Source organism: Bos indicus, chromosome 1 (assembly GCF_029378745.1).
Source record: "Bos indicus isolate NIAB-ARS_2022 breed Sahiwal x Tharparkar chromosome 1, NIAB-ARS_B.indTharparkar_mat_pri_1.0, whole genome shotgun sequence".
In the NCBI taxonomy this organism is placed as follows: domain Eukaryota; kingdom Metazoa; phylum Chordata; class Mammalia; order Artiodactyla; family Bovidae; genus Bos; species Bos indicus.
In genome coordinates this window covers 77,299,095-77,322,811 of record NC_091760.1, presented here as the reverse complement: position 1 = coordinate 77,322,811, position 23,717 = coordinate 77,299,095, and the positions used below count along the sequence as shown (strand labels likewise).

The window sequence follows — 23,717 nt, the reverse complement described above, 5'->3', positions numbered from 1 at the left end:
GTGAAGGGTGAGACTTAATGATGATATTTCTTCCCTCATCCCATGGAGCGTGTTGCTATTCAAAATATTAAAGAACAAAAGGAAATCAACCTGCTCACATTCTATTCCAAGCTTCTAAAGGTGGCAGGTGGTATATTATGTTATATATGTCCTCTCAGAGTTCCAAACACTTTGAAGCTATTTAGTTAGAAAGAAAAAGGCAGTATCTAAGAAGAGTGTGCTCATGTTTTCTGAACTTTGACTCTGCTGTTGTATCGAGGTTACCAACACTGGCTTGATGTGCTAAAAGTTGGAACAGTTTCATTGATCTCTCCATGTGCCTCTACTGCTAGGCTTTTTTGGGAACATTTCATACTTAACGATAGGATTGTGTTATTTTCAAAGTGAAATTTGAAAATAGAAACCAAATTCGGGTTAAAACAGCTTTCATTTATTTAAATTGTCTAAAGGGGTTCATGAATCATTTGTGAAGCTTTTTAAAAATAAAAATCACGTGACTTACACATATCTTGTCAAATTAATATGCAATAAAATTGGCTTTTCTGAAAGTACAACTCTATGAATTTTAACTCATGGATAGACTCATTTAATCGTTGCCCCAGTCAGGACATAGAACTGTTCTGTGTCCCAAACAACACCCTTGTGCTGTCTGTAGCAGGGGCTACTGCCTCTAGCCCCTGATCTGTTCTATGTCACTTTAGTTTTGTCTTTTCGAAATGTCATTTAAATCTGGATGGTGGATAACCTATTGAAACTGGCCTTTTTTTTTTTTTTTTTCCACCCAGCATAATGCCTTTGACACTCAGCTGTTGTTATCAACAGCTCATTGTTACACACTGATGACGAGGAGTCCATTTTGGGGTTGTACCAGGGTTTGTTTGGATTTCTCATGTGGCTCAGTGATAAAGAATCTGCCTGCTCCTACATGAAATACAGAAGATTTCTGGTTTGGGAAGATCTCCTGGAGGAGGAAATGGCAACCCACTCCAGTACTCGTGCCTGGAAGGTCACATGGACACAGGAGCCTGGTGGGCTACAGTCCATGGGGTCACAAAGAGTTGGACACAACTGAGTAACTGAGCAGACACACACACACAAGGATTGTTTATCTGTTTCCCAACTGTGGGACATTTGAGTTGTTTCTAGTTTATGGCAATTAATAATGTAGTCACTATAATCATTCATGTATAGGTTTTTGTCTGAACATAGGTTTCCATTTCTCTTGTGTAAATAGCTAGGAGTAGGATTGCTAGGTTCTATGGTATATGTGTGTTTACCTGGCTTCCCTGATGGTTTAGATAGCAATCTACCTGCAATGCCGGAGACCTGGGTTAGATCCCTGGGTTGGGAAAATCCCATGGAGGAGGGCACGGCAACCCACTCCAGTATTCTTGCCTCGAGAATCCCCATGGACAGAGAACCCCGGAGGGGCTACCATCTATGGGGTCACAAAGAGTTGGACATGACTGAGTGACTAAGCACGCACAACTGAATAAGAAACTGACAAGTTGTTTTCTTAAGAGGCTGTACCATTTTGTAGTCTCAGCAGTAAGAGAGTTCCAGTTGTTCTGTATTCTCTTCAGCATTTAGTATTGTCAGTATTTCTTTTTTCTTTTTAAGATTAGTTATTTTTATTTTCTGATGTGGACCATTTTTTAAAAATCTTTATTTCATTTGTTACAACACTGCTTCTGTTTTATGCATTGGTTTTTTTGGCCAAGAGGCATGTGGGATCTTAGCTCCCTCACTAGGGATCAGACCTGCACACTCTATGCTGGAAGGCAAAGTCTTAACCACTAGACTGCTAGGGAAGTTCCTACTGTCAGTATTTCTTACTTTAGTTTTTCTGAAAGGTGTTTACTGGTATCTCATTTTGTGGTTTTAATTTTCACTTACTTATAGCTAACAATGTTGAATTTTGATAACGTGCCTCTTTAAGACTTTTGACATTTTAAAATTAGGTTGGTTGTAGTGTGATTCCTATAACTTTATTCTTCTTTGTCAAAATGGTTTCCTATATTTAAGGTATTTCTCTTTCCATATAAATCTTAGAATCAACTTGTGTATATCTGTAAAGAGATCTTTCTAGAATTTTTGATTGGAATTTCATTGTTTGTCAAATAATTTGGGGGAGAATTGGCATCTTTTTTATGTGGAGTCTTATGATCCATGAGCATGGTATATCTCTTGTATTATTTTCTGTTACCAATGTAGTAAATACCAGAAATGTAGTGGCTTAAAGCAACATCCAAAATTAATTAATTAATTAAAAATCATTTATTAACACCAGAGATTCTGTGAGTCAAAAGTGCAGGTTAGTATGGTTTAGTTGGTTCTCTGCTTAGGGCCTCACATGGCTAAAATCAAAGGGATCAAGGTTGTCAGCAAGGTGGTGTTCCTTTCTAGAGGTGCTTGGAAAGATGACTCTTCAAAGTTGTTGCCCAAATTTCACGCACTGTAGCTACAGGCTGAAGTTCTTGTTTCCTTACTGGTTGTCAGGTGAAAGTGAAGAGGAACTTTAAATAGTCTCTTGATGAAAGTGAAAGAAGAGAGTGAAAATGCTGACTTAAAACTCAACATTCAAAAAACTAAGATTATGGCATCCAGTCCCATCACTTCATGGCAAATAGATGGGGAAACAATGGAAACAGTGAGAGACTTTATTTTCTTGGGCTCTAAAATCACTGCAGATGATGACTGCAGCCATGAAATTAAATGGCACTTGCTCCTTGGAAGAAAAGCTATGACAAATCTAGACACCATATAAAAAGCACAGACATTACTTTGTTGACTAAGGTCTGTCTAGTCAAGGCTATGGTTTTTCCAGTAGTCATGTATTGATTTGAGAGCTGGACTATAAAGAAAGCTGAGCACTGAAGATCTGATGCTTTTGAACTATGGTGTTGGAGAAGACTTTTGAGAGTCCCTTCATTTGCAAGAGATCAAACCAGTAAGTCCTAAAGGAAATCAGTACTGAATATTCATTGGAAAGACTGATGCTGAAGCTGAAGCTCCAATACTTTGGCCACCTGATGTGAAGAGCTGACTCATTGGAAAACATCACAAGGCTGGGAAAGATTGAAGGTAGGAGGAGAAAGGGATGACAGAGGATGAGGTGGATGTATGGCATCATTGACTCGATGGACATGAGTTTGAGTAAGCTCTGGGAGTTGGTGATGGACAGGGAAGCTTGACGTGCTGCAGTCCATGGGGTCACAAAGAGTAAGACGTGACTGAGCAACTGAACTGTAGGCTGAAGATTTCTCCAGTTCTTTGATGCAACTGGCATTCCATGGCATGTTTCTATATTTATTTTTCAACATCAGAGGCCTATAGCATTCTTCTCTTACTTCCCATTTCTTTGGCTCATCCTTTGCTACATTTCTCTGACTTTAGCCAGAAAAAGTTGTCTGGCTTTTCAGGGCTCATAATGCAGAGTTCCAAAGAACAGCAAGCAGAGATAAGAAAGCCTTCCTCAGTGATCAGTGCAAAGAAATAGAGGGAAACAATAGAATGGGAAAGACTAGAGATCTCTTCAAGAAAATTAGAGATACCAAGGGAACATTTCATGCAAAGATGGGCTCATTAAAGAACATAAATGGTATGGATCTAACAGAAGCAGAAAATACTAAGAGGAGGTGGCAAGAATACACAGAAGAACTGTAAAAAAAAGATCTTCATGACCCAGATAATCACGATGGTGTGATCCCTCACCTAGAGCCAGACATCCTGGAAGATGAGGTCAAGTGGGCCTTAGGAAGCATCAATACAAACAAAGCTAGTGGAGGTAATGGAATTCCAGTTGAGCTATTTCAAATCCTAAAAGATGATGCTGTGAAAGTGCCGCACTCAATATGCCAGCAAATTTGGAAAACTCAGCAGTGGCCATCGGACTAGAAAGGGTCAGTTTTCATTCCAATCCAAAAGAAAGGCAATGCCAAAGAATGCTCAAACTACCACAGAATTGCACTCATCTTACACGCTAGTAAAGTAATGCTCAAAATTCTCCAAGTCAGGCTTCAGCAATATGTGAAATGTCAACTTTCAGATATTCAAGCTGGTTTTAGAAAAGGCAGAGGAACCAGAGATCAAATTGCCAACATCCGCTGGATCATTAAAAAAGCAAGAGAGTTCCAGAAAAAACATCTATTTCTGCTTTACTGACAATGTCAAAGCCTTTGACTGTGTGGAACACAATAAACTATAGAAAATTCTGAAAGAGATGGGAATACCAGACCACCTGACCTGCCTCTTGAGAAACCTATATGCAGGTCAGGAAGCAACAGTTAGAACTGGACATGGTACAACAGACTGGTTCCAAATAGGAAAAGGAGTACGTCAAGGCTGTATATTGTCACCCTGCTTATTTAACTTCTATGCAGAGTACATCATGAGAAACGCTGGGCTGGAGGAAGCACAAGCTGGAATCAAGATTGCCTGGAGAAATATCAATAACCTCAGATATGCAGATGATACCACCCTATGGCAGAAAGTGAAGAAGAACTAAAGAGCCTCTTGATGAAAGTGAAAGAGGAGAGTGAAAAATTTGGCTTAAAGATCAACATTCAGACAACTAAGATCATGACATCTGGTCCCATCACTTCATGGCAAATAGATAGGGAAACAGTGGAAAGAGTGGCTGATTTTTTTTTTTTTTTTTTTTTGAGGGGGCTCCTAAATCACTGCAGATGGTGACTGCAGCCATGAAATTAAAAGACACTCCTTGGAAGGAAAGTTATGACCAACCTAGACAACATATTAAAAAGCAGAGACAATTTAAATTAAAAAAAAAAAAAAAAAGCAGAGACATTACTTTGCCAACAAAGGTCCGTCTAGTGTAGTTTTTCCAGTCTATGGTTTTTCCAGTAGTTATGTATGGATGTGAGAGTTGGATTATAAAGAAATCTGAGCACCGAAGAATTGATGCTTTTGAACTGTGGTGTTGGAGAAGACTCTTGAGAGTCCCTTGGACTGCAAGGAGATCCAACCAGTCCATCCTATAGGAGATTAGTCTTGAGTGTTCATTGGAAGTAGTGATGTTGAAGCTGAAACTCCAATACTTTGGCCACCTGTTGCGAAGAACTGACTAATTTGAAAAGATCTTGATGCTTGGAAAGATTTAAGGCATGAGAAGAGGGGATGAGAGAGGATGAGATGGTTGGATGGCATCACCGACTCAATGTACATTAGTTTGGGTAAACTCTGGGTGTTGCTGAGGGACAGGGAGGCCTGGTGTGCTGCAGTGTATGGGGTCACAAAGAGTAGGACATGACTGAGTGACTGAACTGAACTGAATGGTTAGATCAAGCCCGTGTGAATAATCCAATATAATCTCTGTATTTTAAGCTCTATAATCTTAATTACATTTGTAAAGTTACTTTTGCCAAGTTAAATAACATTATGGGTTCCAGAGATTAGGGCATGAAGTCCATCTTGACAACCAAGTATTTAGTTTCTTTGGTTTCTTATCAATGTTTTGTAAATTTCAGCATACAGATTTTACATATGTTTGATCAAGCTTTTTAGCTGAACATTTTAGTTTTTCTTTGAGTTATTGTAACCAGTATTAAAAAAAATCTTTATAATTGTTTATTGCTAGTTTATAGTAATATGTTTAATTTTTGTGCATTGACTACACATTCTGTAATCTTGCTAACCATATTTAGTTCTATTTATAAATAGATTCCTTAGGACTTTTTATGTTGAAAATCATGTCATCTGTGTATAGCCATATTGCATGGGTAAGACTTCTAGAATGATGTTGAATAGTACAAGGAATATCCTTTCCTTGCTCCTTAAAGCATTCAGTCTTTTAACATTAGGTGTAATGGCTTTAGGTTTTTTATTAGATGCTCTTTTGCTATTTGAGTAAGTTCCCTCCTATACTTAGGTTCCTGAGAATTTGTATCATGAATCGGTATTGAATTTGGTCAAGTACTGTTCCTGCATCAATTGATATGATGATGTGGTTTTTCTTCTTTAAATCTGTGAAAATACTGAAACCAATCTTGAATTCCTGGGATAAACTCTGCTTGATTGTAGAATATCTGTAAATTTGTTTTCTTGTGCTGTCTATGGTAGGTTTTGTAATGAGAGTAATATTGATGCCATTAAATGAATTGGAACAGTTTTGTCCTCTTTAATTTTCTGGAGGAAATTGTGTAGAATTGATGTTATTAATTCTTTAAATGTTTGGTAGAATTCACCAGTGAAACCACCAATGCTTAAATATTTATTTTTTGGAAGATTTCTACCTATACATGCAAGCTATTTTTAATAATTATCAGATCAGATCAGATCAGATCAGTCACTCAGTCATGTCTGACTCTTTGCGACACCATGAATCGCAACACGCCAGGCCTCCCTGTCTATCACCAACTCCTGGAGTTCACTCAGACTCACATCCATCAAGTCAGTGATGCCATCCAGCCATCTCATCCTCTGTCGTCCCCTTCTCCTCCTGCCCCAATCCCTCCCAGCATCAGAGTCTTTTCAATGAGTCAACTCTTAGCATGAGTTGGCCAAAGTACTGGAGTTTCAGCTATAGCATCATTCCTTCCAAAGAAATCCCAGGGCCGATCTCCTTCAGAATGGACTGGTTGGATCTCCTTGCAGTCCAAGGGACTTTCAAGAGTCTTCTCCAACACCACAGTTCAAAAGCATCAATTCTTCGGCGCTCAGCTTTCTTCACAGTCCAACTCTCACATCCATACATGACCACTGGAAAAACCATAGCCTTGACTAGACGAACCTTTGTTAGCAAAGTAATGTCTCTGCTTTTGAATATGCTATCTAGGTTGATCATAACTTTCCTTCCAAGGAGTAAGCGTCTTTTAACTTCATAGCTGCAGTCACCATCTGTAGTGATTTTGGAGTCCAGAAAAATAAAGTCTGACACTGTTTCCACTGTTTCTCCATCTGTTTCCCATGAAGTGATGAGACCGGATGCCATGATCTTCGTTTTCTGAATGTTGAGCTTTAAGCCCACTTTTTCACTCTCCTCTTTCACTTTCATCAAAAGGCTTTTTAGTTGCTCTTCACTTTCTGCCATAAGGGTGGTGTCATCTGCATATCTGAGGTTATTGATATTTCTCCAGGCAATCTTGATTCCAGCTTGTGCTTCCTCCAGCCTGGCATTTCTTATGATGTACTCTGCATATAAGTTAAATAAGCAGGGTGACAATATACAGCCTTGACGTACTCCTTTTCCTATTTGGAACCAGTCTGTTGTTCCATGTCCAATTCTAACTGTTGTTTCCTGACCTGCATACAAATTTCTCAAGAGTCAGATCAGGTGGTCTGGTATTCCCATCCCTTTCAGAATTTTCCACAGTTTATAATTATAGGACCATTCAAATTGTACTTTTAATTTTGGATGAACTTTGGTAACTTGTGGCTTTTGAGATGTTGGTCCATTTTATCTAAATTGTGGCATTTGCGTGCCTAGAGCTTTTAGTATTGCCTTATTATAATTTTAATGCTGTGTAATCAGTAGTGAAATACTCTCTTTTATTCCTAATAGTGATACATGTTTTACTTTCATTGTTGATTCTCCTGGCTAAAGGTTAAGCAATTTTATTTTTCTTTTCAAGGAACCAGCTTTTGGCTTTGTTATTTTTTCTATGCATATTATTATTTCTGGTCTAAAAATCTTTGAGCAAGAGAAAAAAGAGGCAACAAAGGAAGAGATGGTTGGATAGCATCACCAACTCAATGGACATGAGTTGAGCAAATTCCAAAAGATAGTGAAGGACAGGGAAGCCTGGCATACTACAGTCCATGGGGTCTCAGAGTCTGACACAGCTTAGTGCCTGAACAACAACATAAATCTTTATCTCCATTCTTTATTATTTCCCTCATTTTGCTTGCTTGGTTTAGTTTTCTCTTCTTTTTGTAGGTTCTTAAGGTAAATATTAGATTATTTTTTGGGATCTTTATTCTTTTTTTTTGTGAACTTTTAATACAGAAAATTATTCTCTAAGCACTGATTTAACTGCATCCCATGCATTTTGGTATGCTGGATTTTCACTTTTGTTCAGTTCAAAATATTTTCTAATTTCCCTCAAGACTTTCTCTTTGTTCCATGTATTATTTAGAAGTATATATTTTAATTCCTAAATCTTTGGAGATTTTTAATTAATTTATTTATTTATATTTGTAGTTTAATTCTACGGTTAGAGAATATATTTTGAATTCCTTTAAATTTGTTTAAGTTTGATTTATGGTGCATGATATTATGGTGAATGCTTATGCATACTTGAAAAGAATGTGCCATTGCTTCCAATTTAGAGTCTTCAAAAAGTTGCTCCATGTACTCTCCCCAGGTTTATAGCTACATTCATTAAGAAAGACAAAGTGGAATATGCTTACTTCATTATACCCAGATTCAGAGCCTATTATGTTACTTTGCTGAAAGGTTTTGAAGCAAAACCTACTCAAACGTTATCAGTATATTAGAAAAAGGAAAAGAAAGATCTAGATGGAATTCGGGCTCAAGGAAGTAATTGGGCTGCAGGGCTGATCCTGCATGTGGATGACCATCTAAGTTCTGTGACTTGGTGTTAATGTCCAAGTATTCAGTGGACAGGTCAAAGCATAGGGTATCTGTCAACCACAAATGAAGCAGATAAAGCTTCATGGTTAGATGAGGTTTATCCAGCTTAGAGTAAGATATTACAGGGGAAAAAAATGCAGGCTCCTAGAACAGAGTGCTAATAAGAACCAAGTTGAAGGACCATGCCCCAACCAGGTTGCTGAGATTCGGAGAGTGGCTATGATCTGATTATGGAGCTGCATATGGAATTAAGGAAACTGATGTATGAATCTAGCCTGTGGTCTTATGAAATACTGTTGTATAGAAGGAAGCCTGAGCAAATGATGATTCAGAGATAATCTGAATTATTATCTAGGGGTAGATAGCCTAGTTTCAGCCTATCTCCTGGTCAGTGAGAAAATCCAGTGATCAGGGCAAACTCAGAGGTAAGGAAATTTTGAAGCTTAATGTCCCTAGAGAAGGCAGACACTGGAAAGATTAATTTACATGGATAGATGTTAAAGTGAATATGTAATAGCAATCTTTATTATCATGTTGATTACATAGAACTAAGTACATATTTGAAACTTCTTGCTAGGTGATATAGACATTATACTAGGAAACAATGGCATTGAATATGAGATAAGTACTAATATCTAAGAGGGGAAGTGTGGAATGATCATATAGTAAACAAAATGCAGGGAAGGATGACTAGGAATTTATTGTATGTAGGTTCTAGTCATCTGAAGCAAAGGCAGAAGCTATTAAACCCCAGCACAATAATATAAAGCTAGGTTGTACTTCAGACCATGAGAAATCCTGCATTATTAGATAGATTCCTTTTCTTTTCTGATTGTTTCTCCAGTCTAAAAATACCCAGACCCACTCTCCACAAGAAATAAGAATCAAAAGCATATTACTGGACTTCCCTGGTGGTCCAGTGGTTAAGATTCCAAGCTTCCACTGCAGGGGGTGCGGCAGGTTCAATCCCTGGTCTGAAAAGTTCTGCATGCTGCAGTGCAGCCAAAAAAAAAAGAAAAAAAAAAAAAATTGTATTACTTGTAACAATAGTAAACTTCTGAGGCTGAATGCAAATCTATGTTAAATGAATCAATCTTCTCAGAAACATTTCAGATCATTGGTACCTTTAGTCTTTTAAAACCAGCCTGCACAATCATATTTTCTTTTCAGTCTGATTTATTCTGTTTCATTACAAGGCAGGACTGACCCTGGATTTGTATTTGCACACATTATTTTAAGTTTACCTTGGTAACCTGACTCCTTGTTGCCTCCAGCATAATCCAGTTACTCCTGGGATTATCAATTTAGGCTCTCAATCACACACTAATTAGAATGTCTTCAAAGTGTTGCCATAGGAACTCAGCAGCTTATAAACAGGCGAATTGTGAAAGTAGAGAGGTGTGAGGCTTTTTTTTTTTAATAGCCAAAAACAGTTTGGCAGGTTAGAATCCTTTAGCATAGCTGAGTATTGGAACTGAGATTACTTTGCTTTATGCTGCTGCTGCTGCTAAGTCGCCTCAGTCGTGTCTGACTCTGTGCAACCCCATAGACTGCAGCCCACTAAGGCTCCCCTGTCCCTGGGATTCTCCAGGCAAGAACACTGGAGTGGGTTGCCATTTCCTTCTCCAATGCATGAAAGTGAAAAGTGAAAGTGAAGTCGCTCAGTCGTGTCCGACTCTTAGCGACCCCATGGACTGCAGCCCTCCAGGTTCCTCTGTCCATGGGGTTTTCCAGGCAAGAGTACTGGAGTGGGGTGCCATAATTAAATGTCTACTTGCTCTCTGTTGATAAGGACTATACAGAATTATTAATTACTTTTGTTAATGTCTTGGATGAGGACATAGGTGGAATGTTCATCAAGTTTATGGATGACACAAAACTAGGAGCATAACAATTATTGTGATGATTGACTGAGGAATCGAACTGATTTCAAGACAGAATTTAGTGGCAATCCATCCAATATGTGCCTGAAGAAAATTTCTGTGATTCTCTCTTTGCTGTTTAAAGTAATCCCAAGTTCTTAGCCTACTGTTCAAGACCTTGCAATATTCTGATCCTAAAGCCCCTTGCTTTCCACCAAAATCTTTTATAGTTCTTTTCCTAATACCCTGTGCTTGAGTCAAACTGAATTATTTATAGATGATTTCCTATTTATGTTCCATGCTTTCCTCTGAGCATTATTCTCCACTGAGTTTCTTTCCCCGACACTTTCCTTCTGCCTCAATTCTAAATTTCCAAACCACTTCTTTCAGTTTAAAGCTACTTCTTCTATTTAGTCTTCTTTGACGGCCTTAGCTGGAGTAATCCCTTTCTTTTGCTGATCTTCAATAACACTTATCAGCTCCTCTCTATTTTTATCACTTTACTTTGTATTGCAGCTACTTCTTGTACACACTTAAGTTTCTGTTAGACTCTGCTTAGTACTCAAACTTCCGTCTGATAAATCTTTGAACATCCTGTAGTGCCTCTGCATGTCTATTGTTCAAAGTTGATGGTGCTGAAGTGGTTTGCATGTGGTGTATTTCCTCTATGGGGGATAAGTGCCTTTAGAGAAGGCCCTACATCTTGCTTGAGAGGTCTCTGCAATTATAGGCTAGTGACTTGTAAACAGAAAGTGTTCAATACGTGTTTTATTGAATTAAAGAATGCCGATAGGAAAACTCCCTAAGGGAATGGTATAAGAATTAGAAGGGAATGGTGGTGTTAAGAAAGAGACATTTAATTTTTGAGATAAAATGTTGTTTAAGATATAATAAACTCTCCTGTGATGTGTGTTGCTGTTCAGTTCCCAAATCATGTCTGACTCTTTGCAACCCCATGGACCTCATGCAAGTCCAGCATGCCAAGCTTCCCTGTCCCTCACCATCTCCTGTAGTTTGCCCAAGTTCATGTCCAATGAATCAGTGATGCCATCCAACCATCTCATCCTCTGTTGTACCCTTTTCCTCCTGCCATCGATCTTTCCCAGCATCAGGATCTTTTCCAGTGAGTTGGCTCTTCGTGTCAGGTGGCCAAAGTATTGAAGCTTCAGCTTCAGCATCAGTCCTTCCAAAGAGTATTCAGGGTTGATTTCCTTTAAGATTGACTGGTTTGATCTCCTTGCTTTCCAAGGGACTCTTATGTACAATCATGCTAAGAAAGAAGCACAATAGAGATTTTTGGTGATGTGTGGCCAACAGAGGTGACAAGTGTATGAAACTTGCATCCTCCTTTAAAATGACCACACATTCTGGATGGCTTGAACAATACTGGTCTATACCTTTTGTTTCAGTGTAGCACTCTTATAAATGTTCCATTTCAAATGCTGTTAGTAGGTCACCCTATTTATTAAATACTTCTATGATTTTTAGACTACTGTACTACTGTGAAACTTGTGACATAGGCTAATATTTGGGATAATAGACATAGTTTGTCAGGTGTGGATATAAATCTCATCTCTGCAACCTACTAGAAATATGATCTGAACAAGTTACGAAGACCTCTGTGATTACCCCCATATATCTGTTATGTTCAAAACAGAGTGGAGGTCCTTGATATGTAATTTCTCAATAATATTCAGGTTTCAGTACTTATAACCCCACAGAGGTTTTATCAGGGGCCAGATATGTGTAGAATAGTGGTGAAAGAAATAGTTAACAGAGTTGTTATACCTCTAGCCCTTCTGCATTAAAGATCACACAACCAAATAAAAGGACATTGTTCTTGCTAGTGAACTGTTTCAGCTGGTTACCAACAGAAGGGCTAAACATCACAGAAACTAGAATCCAGCTTCATCATTTGTCTCTTGAGTAGGAAGAGTAGAGCAGGCACAGTAAGACATGAGAGTTATACATTTCCCTTTACTATAAATTCAGAGTATCATGGACTGCAAACCAAGTCTGAATCTAGGATTTCTAGATTTTCTGTTCCTCACTAAGAAGAAAAAGTGTCTAGATAATAAAACATTTCCTAGTGGAAATAAACCAAGACAATATGATGAAGAGTAAGAAGAACAAACTTATCTGCCAGAAATTCAACTCTGATGAAAAAAAAAACTAAAAAAAAGTATTTTTAAGTAGGCAGAGTTCAGTGATTAAGAGACCATTCTAGAGCCAGGCTGTTGTAATTTAATCATTATCCTGCCACTTTCTGGGGCTTCCCAGGTGCCACAAGTGGTAAAGAATCTGCCTGCTAATGCAGGAGACTCAAGAGACAAGTGTTTGATCCCTGGGTCTTCAGGAAGATTCCCTGGAGAAGGGAATGGCAACCCACTCCAGTATTCTTGCCTGGAAAATTCCATGGACAGAGGAGCCTGGCGGACTACAGTCCATGTGGTTGCAAAGAGTTGGACGTGACTGAGCATGCACATGCTAGATGCACCAGTTACTCTTTTCTAGCCAAAGGATCTTTTATCTTATTTACACTTGTCTCAGTTTTCTTACCTGTAATATGGAGATATAAAAAAAGCCTATCTTCCTGGTTGATTCTGACAATATTAACATTGTAAAATTGTTATAATTTTATGATTGTGTCATATTTTTATAAATATTAAAAGTGTGTTATTATAAATATATTTTTGTGTTAATATTGTAGAAGTCTTAAAACAGTTCCTAGTCGATAGTCAGCCTACATATGCATTAGTATTGTTTAAGCACTTGAGGGTAATAAGTACTCTCCTTGCCTTTGTATTTGTATTGACAGGATGGGACTTCTGTGGTGTGTAATGAGTCTGTACTTCTATGGGATCCTGCAAAGCCATGCCTCAGGTAAGTGAATGTCTCTTAACAATCTGTTAAGATGCAGATAACACATAGAGTAATGTCATATGTCTGAAAATGGATTAAGAGACCATAATGTTGATTATTTCCATTGACTTCTGTGGTAATATAAAATCTTATATTTGACAGAATCATATAGTTTTGATGGTGGCAAGAACTACTGAAATCTTTAGTCTTTATGGGACAAAGTCCACTGGGAGGACTGGTTTGGTGTGTTTAATTATAGAAATTCGTCTTCGCCTTCACATGTAAGGCAACTAGTATCGTATTTCTTCCCCTTACCTCAGGTCCTATGGGAAAAGAAATGACAGTGATAGTGGATGACTTCTGTTTTCCAAACTTGAGCCAGTGGCGGAGAAAGCCTTGGTGGTAACAGCCCATTGATACCTTATAAAAACAAATAAATAAAGATAGAGTTTTGCTCTATGACTCCTGCAATGGAGGAGACACAAGAGACACAGGTTCAGTCCTTCAGTTGGGAAGACCCCCCGGAGAAGGAAATGACAGTCCATCTCAGTATTCTTGCCTGAAAAGTCCCATGGACAGAGGAGCCTGGAGACCTACAGTCCAAAGGGTCACAGAGAGTTGGACATGGCTGAGCAATGTCCAACTAAGCACACAGAGAGCACACACATAGGAAAGAAAGAACCTATCATTAGGCTCATTCTTTCTTTGGATGTTGCTTCATAAGCATAAGAAGATGCAGCCAAAATATTTATTGAGTTTAAATAACCAAACTCAGCTATCATGGAAATGGATCGTATGACATCAGAGTTACAGCGGACTTTAAAGTCTGTCTTTGTGGGTCTCATCTCATCTGTAGAAGTACTGCTCAGAACTATCTGATGGTACCTCTAACTGGTGATCATCTCATTTTGGCCTATTATATCTTTGGACTGATCACATTATTAGAAAATTTTTAGTACATATAACTGAAATTTGTCTTTTGTCACATCCATACATTTCTTTGGTTCAACTGCTTGATTTAAATGGAAAATACCTCATCTCATGAGTCTCTAATTTTAATTCAAGGAACTGAGTTATCTTCATTTAAAGAAAAACATTCCCATGTATAATTTCCCTGATGATCATGGATCATACTTTGAATATCATTGCTTTGGAATTCTTCTATGTGAGAGGCCAGCAGAGATGTTCAACAGGGGTCACCAAACCATGGCCATGTTCTCCCGTATATACCTTCAACTGTTCTTCATGTGGCATGGATTTGAGCCTTTCTACCATCTTGATTATTTTTCCTGTGTGTGTTTGGCTTTGCTATACCACTTAAGGCATTTTATTGGAAACCAAAAATAGCACTAAAGGAGGGGTATAACTTGGACAGAGTACAGCTCAAAGCCAAGAGAAGGAGCGATAACTTCTAACCTTGTTGGCCCTTAGAGGCTTTACAGAGGAGAGGATATATTATAAGCAGGACTGATATTCAGCTGGGATGCACTAGTATAGAGCTCTACTGCCTGTTTAAACCAGCATCTACCCTGCTTAATTGAGTGTCCCATTTGACTGGCCAGTTCCCTGATGTCCTGATTTTAAACATGCTGAGTATAACCCCTGATTGGAGTTTCTTATTTGATTTAGTTGTGTCCTTGAATGGTATCTTCTTAAGAGGCCTTCCTTAACCATCTTAACTAAAATAGCCCTGCCAATCACTCCAGTCCTCTATCCTTCTTTAGTTTTCTTCATAACACTCATTATTTTTTGTCACTATATCAATCCTTCTCATCCTTTTTTTCTCCTCCTCTTCCTTTTTCATGTTCTTTTTCCTTTCCAATCCCTGTTTTCCTCTCCTTTCTTTCTTTCTCTCTCTCTCTTCCTCTGTTCCTGCCTATTTCTCTGCTTTTAAGCTCCCCAAGGACAGGGACTTGTCCATTTTGTCTGTGCACTTGGAGTAAAGATGGACACATAGACACATAGTAGGAACTCAATGTTTACATATACACAGGTAGATATATGATAGGTATAGGTAGGTGTATGTATATATATGTATATATGTGTGTGTATATATATATATATATATATAAAATGAATGAAAAACTGTCCCTTTACTTTTTTTTTTTTTTGCCCAAGTTGGTCAACTATATAATTGGTCAATTATAAAGTTTATAATAGAACTTGTTTGTATTCATACTAGCAATTCATCAATGTGGTTTTATGTCCTCACCTTGAAGGGAAATGGAAAAATGACCTTGTTAACCTTGTTAGAGATCAATGAATTCTCAGGAGTCAGTGGCTCGTTAGTGCTGGTGCCTCCCCACTGGTCCTGGCAGAGTTGCTTTTCTGAATGACCTTTACTGTAATCCATCCAAGGAGCACCCCCCACCACCCCCTCAGATGTTGTTGGAGAGTGAGCTTTTTACCCAGGAACTGACTCATAATTCTGCCAGGGAAGCTGACTTCTTGAATAAAATACGTTCTCATACCAGCCCCATTGAGTCACCATGGGAGCAGGAAACATGTTGTAATGCCCTCGGCCCATCTGGCCCATATTCATTTGCCTTCCTTATGAAAAGGTATATTGTGTCTGTGTCAGTGATGCACTTCCTAGTTGGAAGGAGAGGAACAAAAAGTAAGTGTTATTGACAAAAATAAAAGGGGAACCGGCTCTGAGCTATGAGAGGGAAAAGGGATCCGATGAACCAACCTCTCGTGCATCATGCCTTTCACAACAGAGTAGACGACAGTAGACTGGTTAGCCTTTCATAAGGCCCTTCCTGTGCTTCAGGTACCCATGTTAACGGAACCACAGGATCGATGTGAACAAAGAAAGATATCTTGAAAACCCTAAAGCTCTGTACATGCTTGTGGTATTTGTTTTATCTTGTTCCTCTGGACTCCTTCGTGTGGGCTCTTCTCTAAAGAAAAGTCCCAAATTTTAAAAAGAAATCACAACCACACAACAGTTTTATTTCTATGTGGTGCATTTCAGATACCATCAACTGGACTTTAAGGCACACAATACTGACTAGAAAACAGTCTTTCTATAGCAGTACTGTGATTTCCATCTTCACTGGGGAGTGTGGGGTCAACATTTCATTTCTGATAGTAATAAAAGCAAATAATCAAGAATCAGTATTTGCTCTCTTTTAAGGAATTAAAGCTTGAATGATTTTAGTAGTGATAATATAATTATAATGTAACAGTTATAGAGGTGATAATAAAGCTCCCTTTGCTGAAATAAAATTTGATTTGAATTTTACATATTCTTTGTCATTTAGTTCTCACACCCAAAACACAGCAGTCAAGGTATTTTAACTCCCTTTTAGGGGTCAGAAAATTAGAATCAGAGTGACTGAGAGAGCTATCCAAAGTCATACAGTTAGTACTTAACAAAACTGTGACTGCAGCTGTTTCCTCAGTTCCTAAGATAGATATTATTTTTACTAAATACATTTCCTTGGACTCTACTAGCATATAAATAATTTAGAAAAATATATTAAGATCCCAGGGGTCATGAGTTTTGCTAATTGTTAACCCTGTAATAGATTGCTATGTTTTTTATTAATACATGAGAATTATTTTTACTCCCTCTTTCCCCTCATTTGCGATGTTTTACACCCACAAGCAAGAAAACCACTGTAATGTAAGCTCAAGACTCAATATTCCCGTTTTTGTTTCTCATACAATTAAATATTTCCAATACTATATGCAAAGAAGTTCTCCTTTGCAAGAATTCTAAAAGCAGCCTCATTTGTCACACACTTCTCTTTTGGTGTGTTTCTTTGGCAGCATGTTAGAAAGTTGAACTGTTTAAGCCACCTTTAGAGTAGAAATAAATATTCGTAAATTATGATTCCAAGTTGGGGAGGTAGTTAGAGGGTACCATGTATAATCTGATGAATTTGAAAAATACTGCCATCTCAAAATTATTTGCTGCAGACCATATGAAAAATGATAGCAATGAATTTTCTTCCCCAAATGCACACACACACACACACACACATCTTTGAATACAGCTTTTTATTTCAGAGTCAACAAACTGTTGACTGTGTGCCAGGCGCAGGGCTAGATTTTTCACACATTATCATTAGCTTCACAGAAAACACTGTGATGGGGGTGGGGTGTAGAGATTCTTACAACCCTCTTATAGATTAGGAAATATAGAGCCAGGGTGGGGGGCGAGCAGGGAGGAAAAGGTGAGAGGGGAGTGTGGGGTTGGCCTCAGTTAGCAGTACTTCTGATAGGGTTTCAAAGGCCATCTTTCCTCCAAAAGCCAAGCTCTTTCTTTTATACCACATTGCCTAACCTTAGGGCTTTCTTATGCTAACAGAGGTAAGATTCCTTGATTTTTTTATCATTATTTTTAAGAAATTTGCAGAGAGTGGAAACAATAGTGTGACTTTTGGGGGATGAATTACACTATGTAAAATAAATAAGTAAAAGCATTGTGGCTTAGCCGGAATCCAGATATTGATTCAAGTTCTGACTGTTTCGCTTAATGAGTTGTTAAATGACATTAAAGTCATTTAATCATGCTGTTTCTCTGTGTCCTTACATATCAACTAAAGCAACCAACCGATTAGCAATAGCAAACCTAACCATCCAGCCAACTAAACCAACTGACAGTAGCAAAATCTCAACCAACTCTTCATTATTGCTTATTTATTAAAGAACATTGTGGGTCTTACAATAAACCATGGACATATCCAAGATACACCATTCCTATTATTTAATTATTTTTAATGACAAATATTTATCTTACAGTGATTTCACTTTATTCTAAATATCCTGTGTTTGACCATTTCATATTGTTAGAATCCAGGGTAAATAAAGAAAAGTTCTTATTGTAAGAATCTTGCAGTCAAGTCTGAGAGAAAGAAGAGAAAAAAAATACCAAACAAAATTGCATGAGAGAGCAGAGAAAGTTATTAATCCTGTAGGGCAGTATAGAAGATTTCTCAATCAAAGAACAACTGTTCTTTTCTAGGAGAAAATACATCTCTTATTTGGGAACAGAATAGTTCAGTTTGGCTGAAGGGATAGTGTGAAGATGTTTAGAAGCCAAGCTGGAAAGGTAGGCTGGGAACAGATTGTGGAGGACAGGAATCCCTGCAGGTGAAGGAAACATTTTTGTTTAATGTATTTTAGATACACTTGGGCAGTTCTTTGTTATTGTTTTTCTTCTACAAGGATCTATTGTATTTTAGTGCCAAGCAATGGTTCCTTCAGTTTGGGGCACAGATTCAATTTGTTGCCAGCTCCATGGTCTCATATTATTTGAATAGCTTTTTGAAAAACTCCTTACTTGGGTGTACTTGTGACATTCAGCCCTATCTCTGTTGCTCATGGCTGGCCATCCTGAACACATTTTGTTTCTATGCAATTTAGTCCAAACATTTAGAGAATGTGAGAAGAATACAGTTTCATTTTATTCTTAGACCTAAAGGTCATTGGAATTATAACATTCACCCTGATGTCCTTTAAATGTTTCTTCTTGGGAGCAGGTATCTTCACTCTTGTTTTTTTTTTTTTTTTTTAATGCTTTGAAAGACTGATGTTTATGTTTAGTTGCTTGTACTTCCCAAGGGTGGGTATTGAGAAGATATTAGGGTATCTAATATCACACACACACACACAATTTATTGATGTGATGCTGACTTCGCAGTTATAAATTCTCTAGAAAGGCTTCTTGTAATACAGTGATATTTCTATGTTTAGAAAAATGACCTGATTTTTCCTTCACATGTATGAATTAAGAGAGGACACTATTTTTTCAGGGAATACGTGAGTATATATGGTTCTCAGTGACAATGTCTGGCTTATAAGACTTTCTTCTGCCCTTTGAATCACCTTTGTTTCTGCAGGCCCATTCCACCCTTCACCCCTTAACATTTGTTTCTGCCATATTTATATGAGCTTTAGAGAACCAAATCACCATCTGATTACCGCTGACTCACTCCTGGGCCAGTCCTCACCCATTTTATTTCACTATTTTTAAAACAGCTTTTGTATTTAATGGATGAATTTCTTTAGAAAATAAAATATACCTCTATCCTGAATTAAAAAAAAACAAAACCCAAAGATTGCTTTATTCTAAAATCCACTGGGTGTTGCAATTGCTCATTTATTTTTGAGGGACAGGGAGAAAATGGGTAAATTTTATAAATAATATGAGAACCTTGGTCATAATTTCAAGTACCTGCCATACAAACCTATAAAAGCAATATACAGAATTGCCTCCTTTTGTCTTTCTCTGTTTTAGAGGCAGTAGGCACAATGAAAATACAGGATGGTTGAGAAAATGAGAGAAAAGAGACAAAACAGTCACATACTTGATAATCTAAACTTGGCTGAGTTCTGTTATTTTCGTGAATTTCTTTTCTCCTTCTGCCATCAGAATCAAAACTCCTGGCATAACTTTACATTATTAGGAAATAAATACCCTTTCCTACAGTGTTTGTAAGGTCTGTAATAATAGTTTAAGGCTCTTTTCCATCATTGTTATTTTTTTTGTTAACTTCCAAGATACTTTCATATTTTTTGAAGTACTCCTTAAGCTAGGCAGGAGTATGTATTTAAAAAAAAATATAGGAGTATGGTTGATTTACAGTATTGTGTACAGCAAAGTGAGTCAGTTATACATATACATATATCCACTCTTTCTTAGATTCTTTTCCCATATAGGTCATCACTGTGCATTTTGATATATACGCCACTGTACTGATGTTTGCATTTTTCCCGTAACTTATATAACAGAACATAGTGGTCCCTTTAAAGTCTGGGCTTTCCATGCCAGGGAGAGGGATGAACTGAAGAGTATATGCCAACTATGCTTCCTTCAAAACTTATGTAGGTACGCAAAAGAAAAGAAATAGAAAGAGAGGTCATTCATCAGTCACTGGTAGCTTTTTCTATATAAATATAGCTCTTTATTAATATAATATTGTGGGTTTTATTTGATTCTTAGTTGAAATATAGATCTCTATTAGTGTTCAGGCAAGCACAGATATACAAATTATTGTTCTCAAGCAGTTCTCAACCATTGTTGACCATTATTTACTCTAGCTTTGTTTACCCTTTTTCACTTTGGGAAGACACCTCTAATCATTCTTTGTGGACTAGTTTGCTGTTCAAACATTTTATACTTAATAAATTAAATTGATGCACCAGAGTTAATTCTGTCCTTCTCTAGATCTTTGGGACTTCAGATGGCCCCAAAACTCTTAATGAACTAATTTTTGCTTCTCACTTAGAAAGCCTTAATTTTATCCTCATATTTTCTAATTTGCTTTGGACTTTTTGCTCTATCTAGTCTCCTGGGGAAAACTGAATTTCTCTTATACAGGACTTTTTGACATCCATGGCTTGCTTCTAAATGTCTTTTCAGCGGTTTTTTATTGTCCATTCAAGGTAAAGGAAAACAAAGAGGAGTGAGGGTGAGGAGAGAAGAGGAAAGAAAAAGGAGAGATGAAGAAAGAAGAGATAGTGATAGAGACAGAGACACATAGAGAGAGATACAAAGACAAAGAGCTACAGAGTCTTTCCGTAGAGGAATGTTGCTGCGTTTGATGCAATCCCAGTTATATACTTTTTCAGGTCATTAAAAAAAAAAGAAACACACTTTTTTAAAAGATACCACACTTAAATACTCTCCCTTTCTAACTGAACTTTACATTGGATGGTGTCATTTCAGAATAGCTCAGCTTCTGTTGTTTATCTCTACATTCTCTTTTGTCTTAGTGTATTAAAATGATGAGATTAAATAGAAGCCTGAAATATTATAGGAGTTTCCTAGTATCTAGTGTTCTTCTAGCCAAGAGTGCCATCAGCGTCTTTAAGATACTTGTATTGTGAAGGCAGAAGACGGGAGAGATGGTGGAGGCACAGAACTGTGCATTGCCGGCATGGTAATGAAGGAAGAGGAGATGGCAGGCAAGAGTGTTCCCTATGCACTCTGCATACATAAGGTCTAGGGCAGAAACAATCTGTTTGCAATTGACACTGAGCTGTAAAATGTCTTTTCTATTAGCAGTGTATTGCTTGCGGATCAGTAGAAACCCAGCTTGTATTTAGGTCTAAGAGAAAGGTATTGCTTTGTTTGGAGGATGGTTGAAATAACGGAAATTGTGAATAAAGCAGTTAGTAAATGGAAGTGTTGGAGGAGTCCCTCCCATGGCATGCACTATTCTTAGTGAGATGCTAAGGGGAATTTCAGGAAGAAAGTGAAGCAGGGTCTTTGTTTCTGGTTACTTATTAAAGCAAGCTCTTAGCTATTTCACCTGTATTACTCTAAATATCCTATTATTAAAAATGTTCTTCCTCTCATCTACAATGCAATGATAATTTATGACTGCAAAAATAGCCATGAAGCATTATGTAATATTGAATTTTTTAATCACCAAAGGAAGATCTTGTTAAACTAAGCATGGTTTTAAATATCTTTTATTCTAATTCTCTGTAAATTGGTAATAACTATAGTGGAGTGTGTGTGTTTAACAGAAAAGAAGGAAGGTGAGGGGGATAACATTAATTGAATTAGGGAGTTGTGTGTGTGTGTGTATTAACACAAAATAGTACATAAATTTCTAAATAATCTCATAAGATAGAGATAAATGTTTTCATCTGTCTTTACCAGAGAGGAACTCCAGATTCAGAAAAGTGAATTTAAAAAGTTCAATTAACTTAAAAGCCCTATTAATAGGTGGCTTTTTCCCAGGTGGCTCAGTGGTGAAGAATCCACCTGCCAATGCAGAAGACTTGAGTTCAATCCCTGGGCTGGGGAGATCCCCTGGAAAAGGAAATGGCAATCCACTCCAGTATTCTTGCTGGGAAATTCCAGGGACAGAGGAGCCTGGCAGACTATAGTCCATGGGGTCACAGAGTTGGACACAGCTTAGCAACTAAACAACTATTACTCAATGGTAAAATTTGTCTACACAATTGACTTTAAAATGCATGCTGTTTGCTCAGTACCATGCTACCACTGAATTCTTTATGATTAAAACTCTTTATTTTCTAAATATGCCAACCAAAACTCTGTCAATAATTGATACAGAGCATACACATTTGAAAGGAAACATTCAGCCAATTAAAAAAACAGAGAACATAGGATGTGATTTTTTCATGGTACAAATACTGTGTCAAAATTGATTTGTTGCTTCCTGAAGCATATATAGTACACTACAATTGCATATATTCAGATAACATATTTTTCCAAGGTCATAAAAAACTTCCTAAAGGAAAGCAGCTCTAAACAAGATTGCAGATGCGTGCAGGAACAGTGGTTCAGTGCAGATGTAGTGGGTTTAAGGGAAATGGGAAACTGTTAATTGTAGTATTCAAGGTTCAGTTCAGTTCAGGTCAGTTGCTCAGTCATGTCTGACTCTTTGCGACCCCATGAATCGCAGCATGCCAGGCCTCCCTGTCTATCACCAACTCCTGGAGTTTACCCAAACTCATGTCCATTGAGTCAGTGATGCAATCCAACCATCTCATCCTCTGTCATCCCCTTCTCCTCCTGCCCTCAATCTTTCCCAGCATCAGAGTCTTTTCAAATGAGTCAGCTCTGTGCATCAGATGGCCAAAGTATTGAAATTTCAGCTTCAACATCAGTCCTACCAATGAACACCCAGGACTGATCTCTTTTAGGATGGACTGGTTGGATCTCCTTGCAGCCCAAGGGACTCTCAAGAGTCTTCTCCAATACCACAGTTCAAAAGCATCAATTCTTCAGCACTCAGCTTTCTTTATAGTCCAACTCTCACATCCAAGACTCACATCTCACATGACTACTGGAAAAACCATAGCCTTGAGTAGACGGATCTTTGTTGGCAAAGTAATGTCTCTGCTTTTTAATATGCTGCCTAGGTTGGTCATAACTTTACTTCCAAGGAGTAAGCATCTTTTAATTTCATGGCTACAATCACCATCTGCAGTGATTTTGGAGCCCCCCAAAAATAACCCCAAAAATAAAGTCTCTCACTGTTTCCACTGTTTCCCCATCTATTTCCCATGAAGTGATGGGACTAGATTCCATGATCTTAGTTTTCTGAATGTTGAGCTTTAAGCCAACTTTTTCACCCTCCTCTTTCACTTTCATCAAGAGGCTCTTTAGTTCTTCGTCACTTTCTGCCATAAGGGTGATGTCATCTGCATATCTAAGGTTATTGATATTTCTCCCGGAAATCTTGATTCCAGCTTGTGCTTCTTCCAGCCCAGCATTTCTCGTGATGTACTCTGCATATAAGTTAAATAAGCAGGGTGACAATATGCAGCCTTGACGTAATCCTTTTCCTATTTGGAACCAATCTGTTGTTCCATGTCCAGTTCTAACTGTTGCTTCCTGACCTGAATACAGGTTTTTCAGGAAGCAGGTCAGTTGGTCTGGTATTCCCATCTCTTTCAGAATTTTCCACAGTTTATTGTGACCCACAGAGTCAAAGGCTTTGGCA

At 37.8% G+C, this 23,717-nt stretch overlaps 1 protein-coding gene across 5 annotated transcripts in view; it reads left to right on the top strand.

Moving 5' to 3' along the window:
• Positions 1–23,717, top strand: part of IL1RAP (interleukin 1 receptor accessory protein) — a 154,874-nt gene that overhangs the window by 45,014 nt on the left and 86,143 nt on the right. For all 5 annotated transcript variants that reach the window (XR_011566736.1, XR_011566744.1, XM_019958152.2 and 2 more), the window contains exon 2: positions 13,235–13,299. Coding sequence is in view for 3 of the 5 variants with exons in the window: in XM_019958152.2 (XP_019813711.1) it covers positions 13,236–13,299 (64 nt within the window). In the remaining 2 variants the exon portion in view is untranslated. The remainder of the gene's footprint in view (positions 1–13,234; positions 13,300–23,717) is intronic.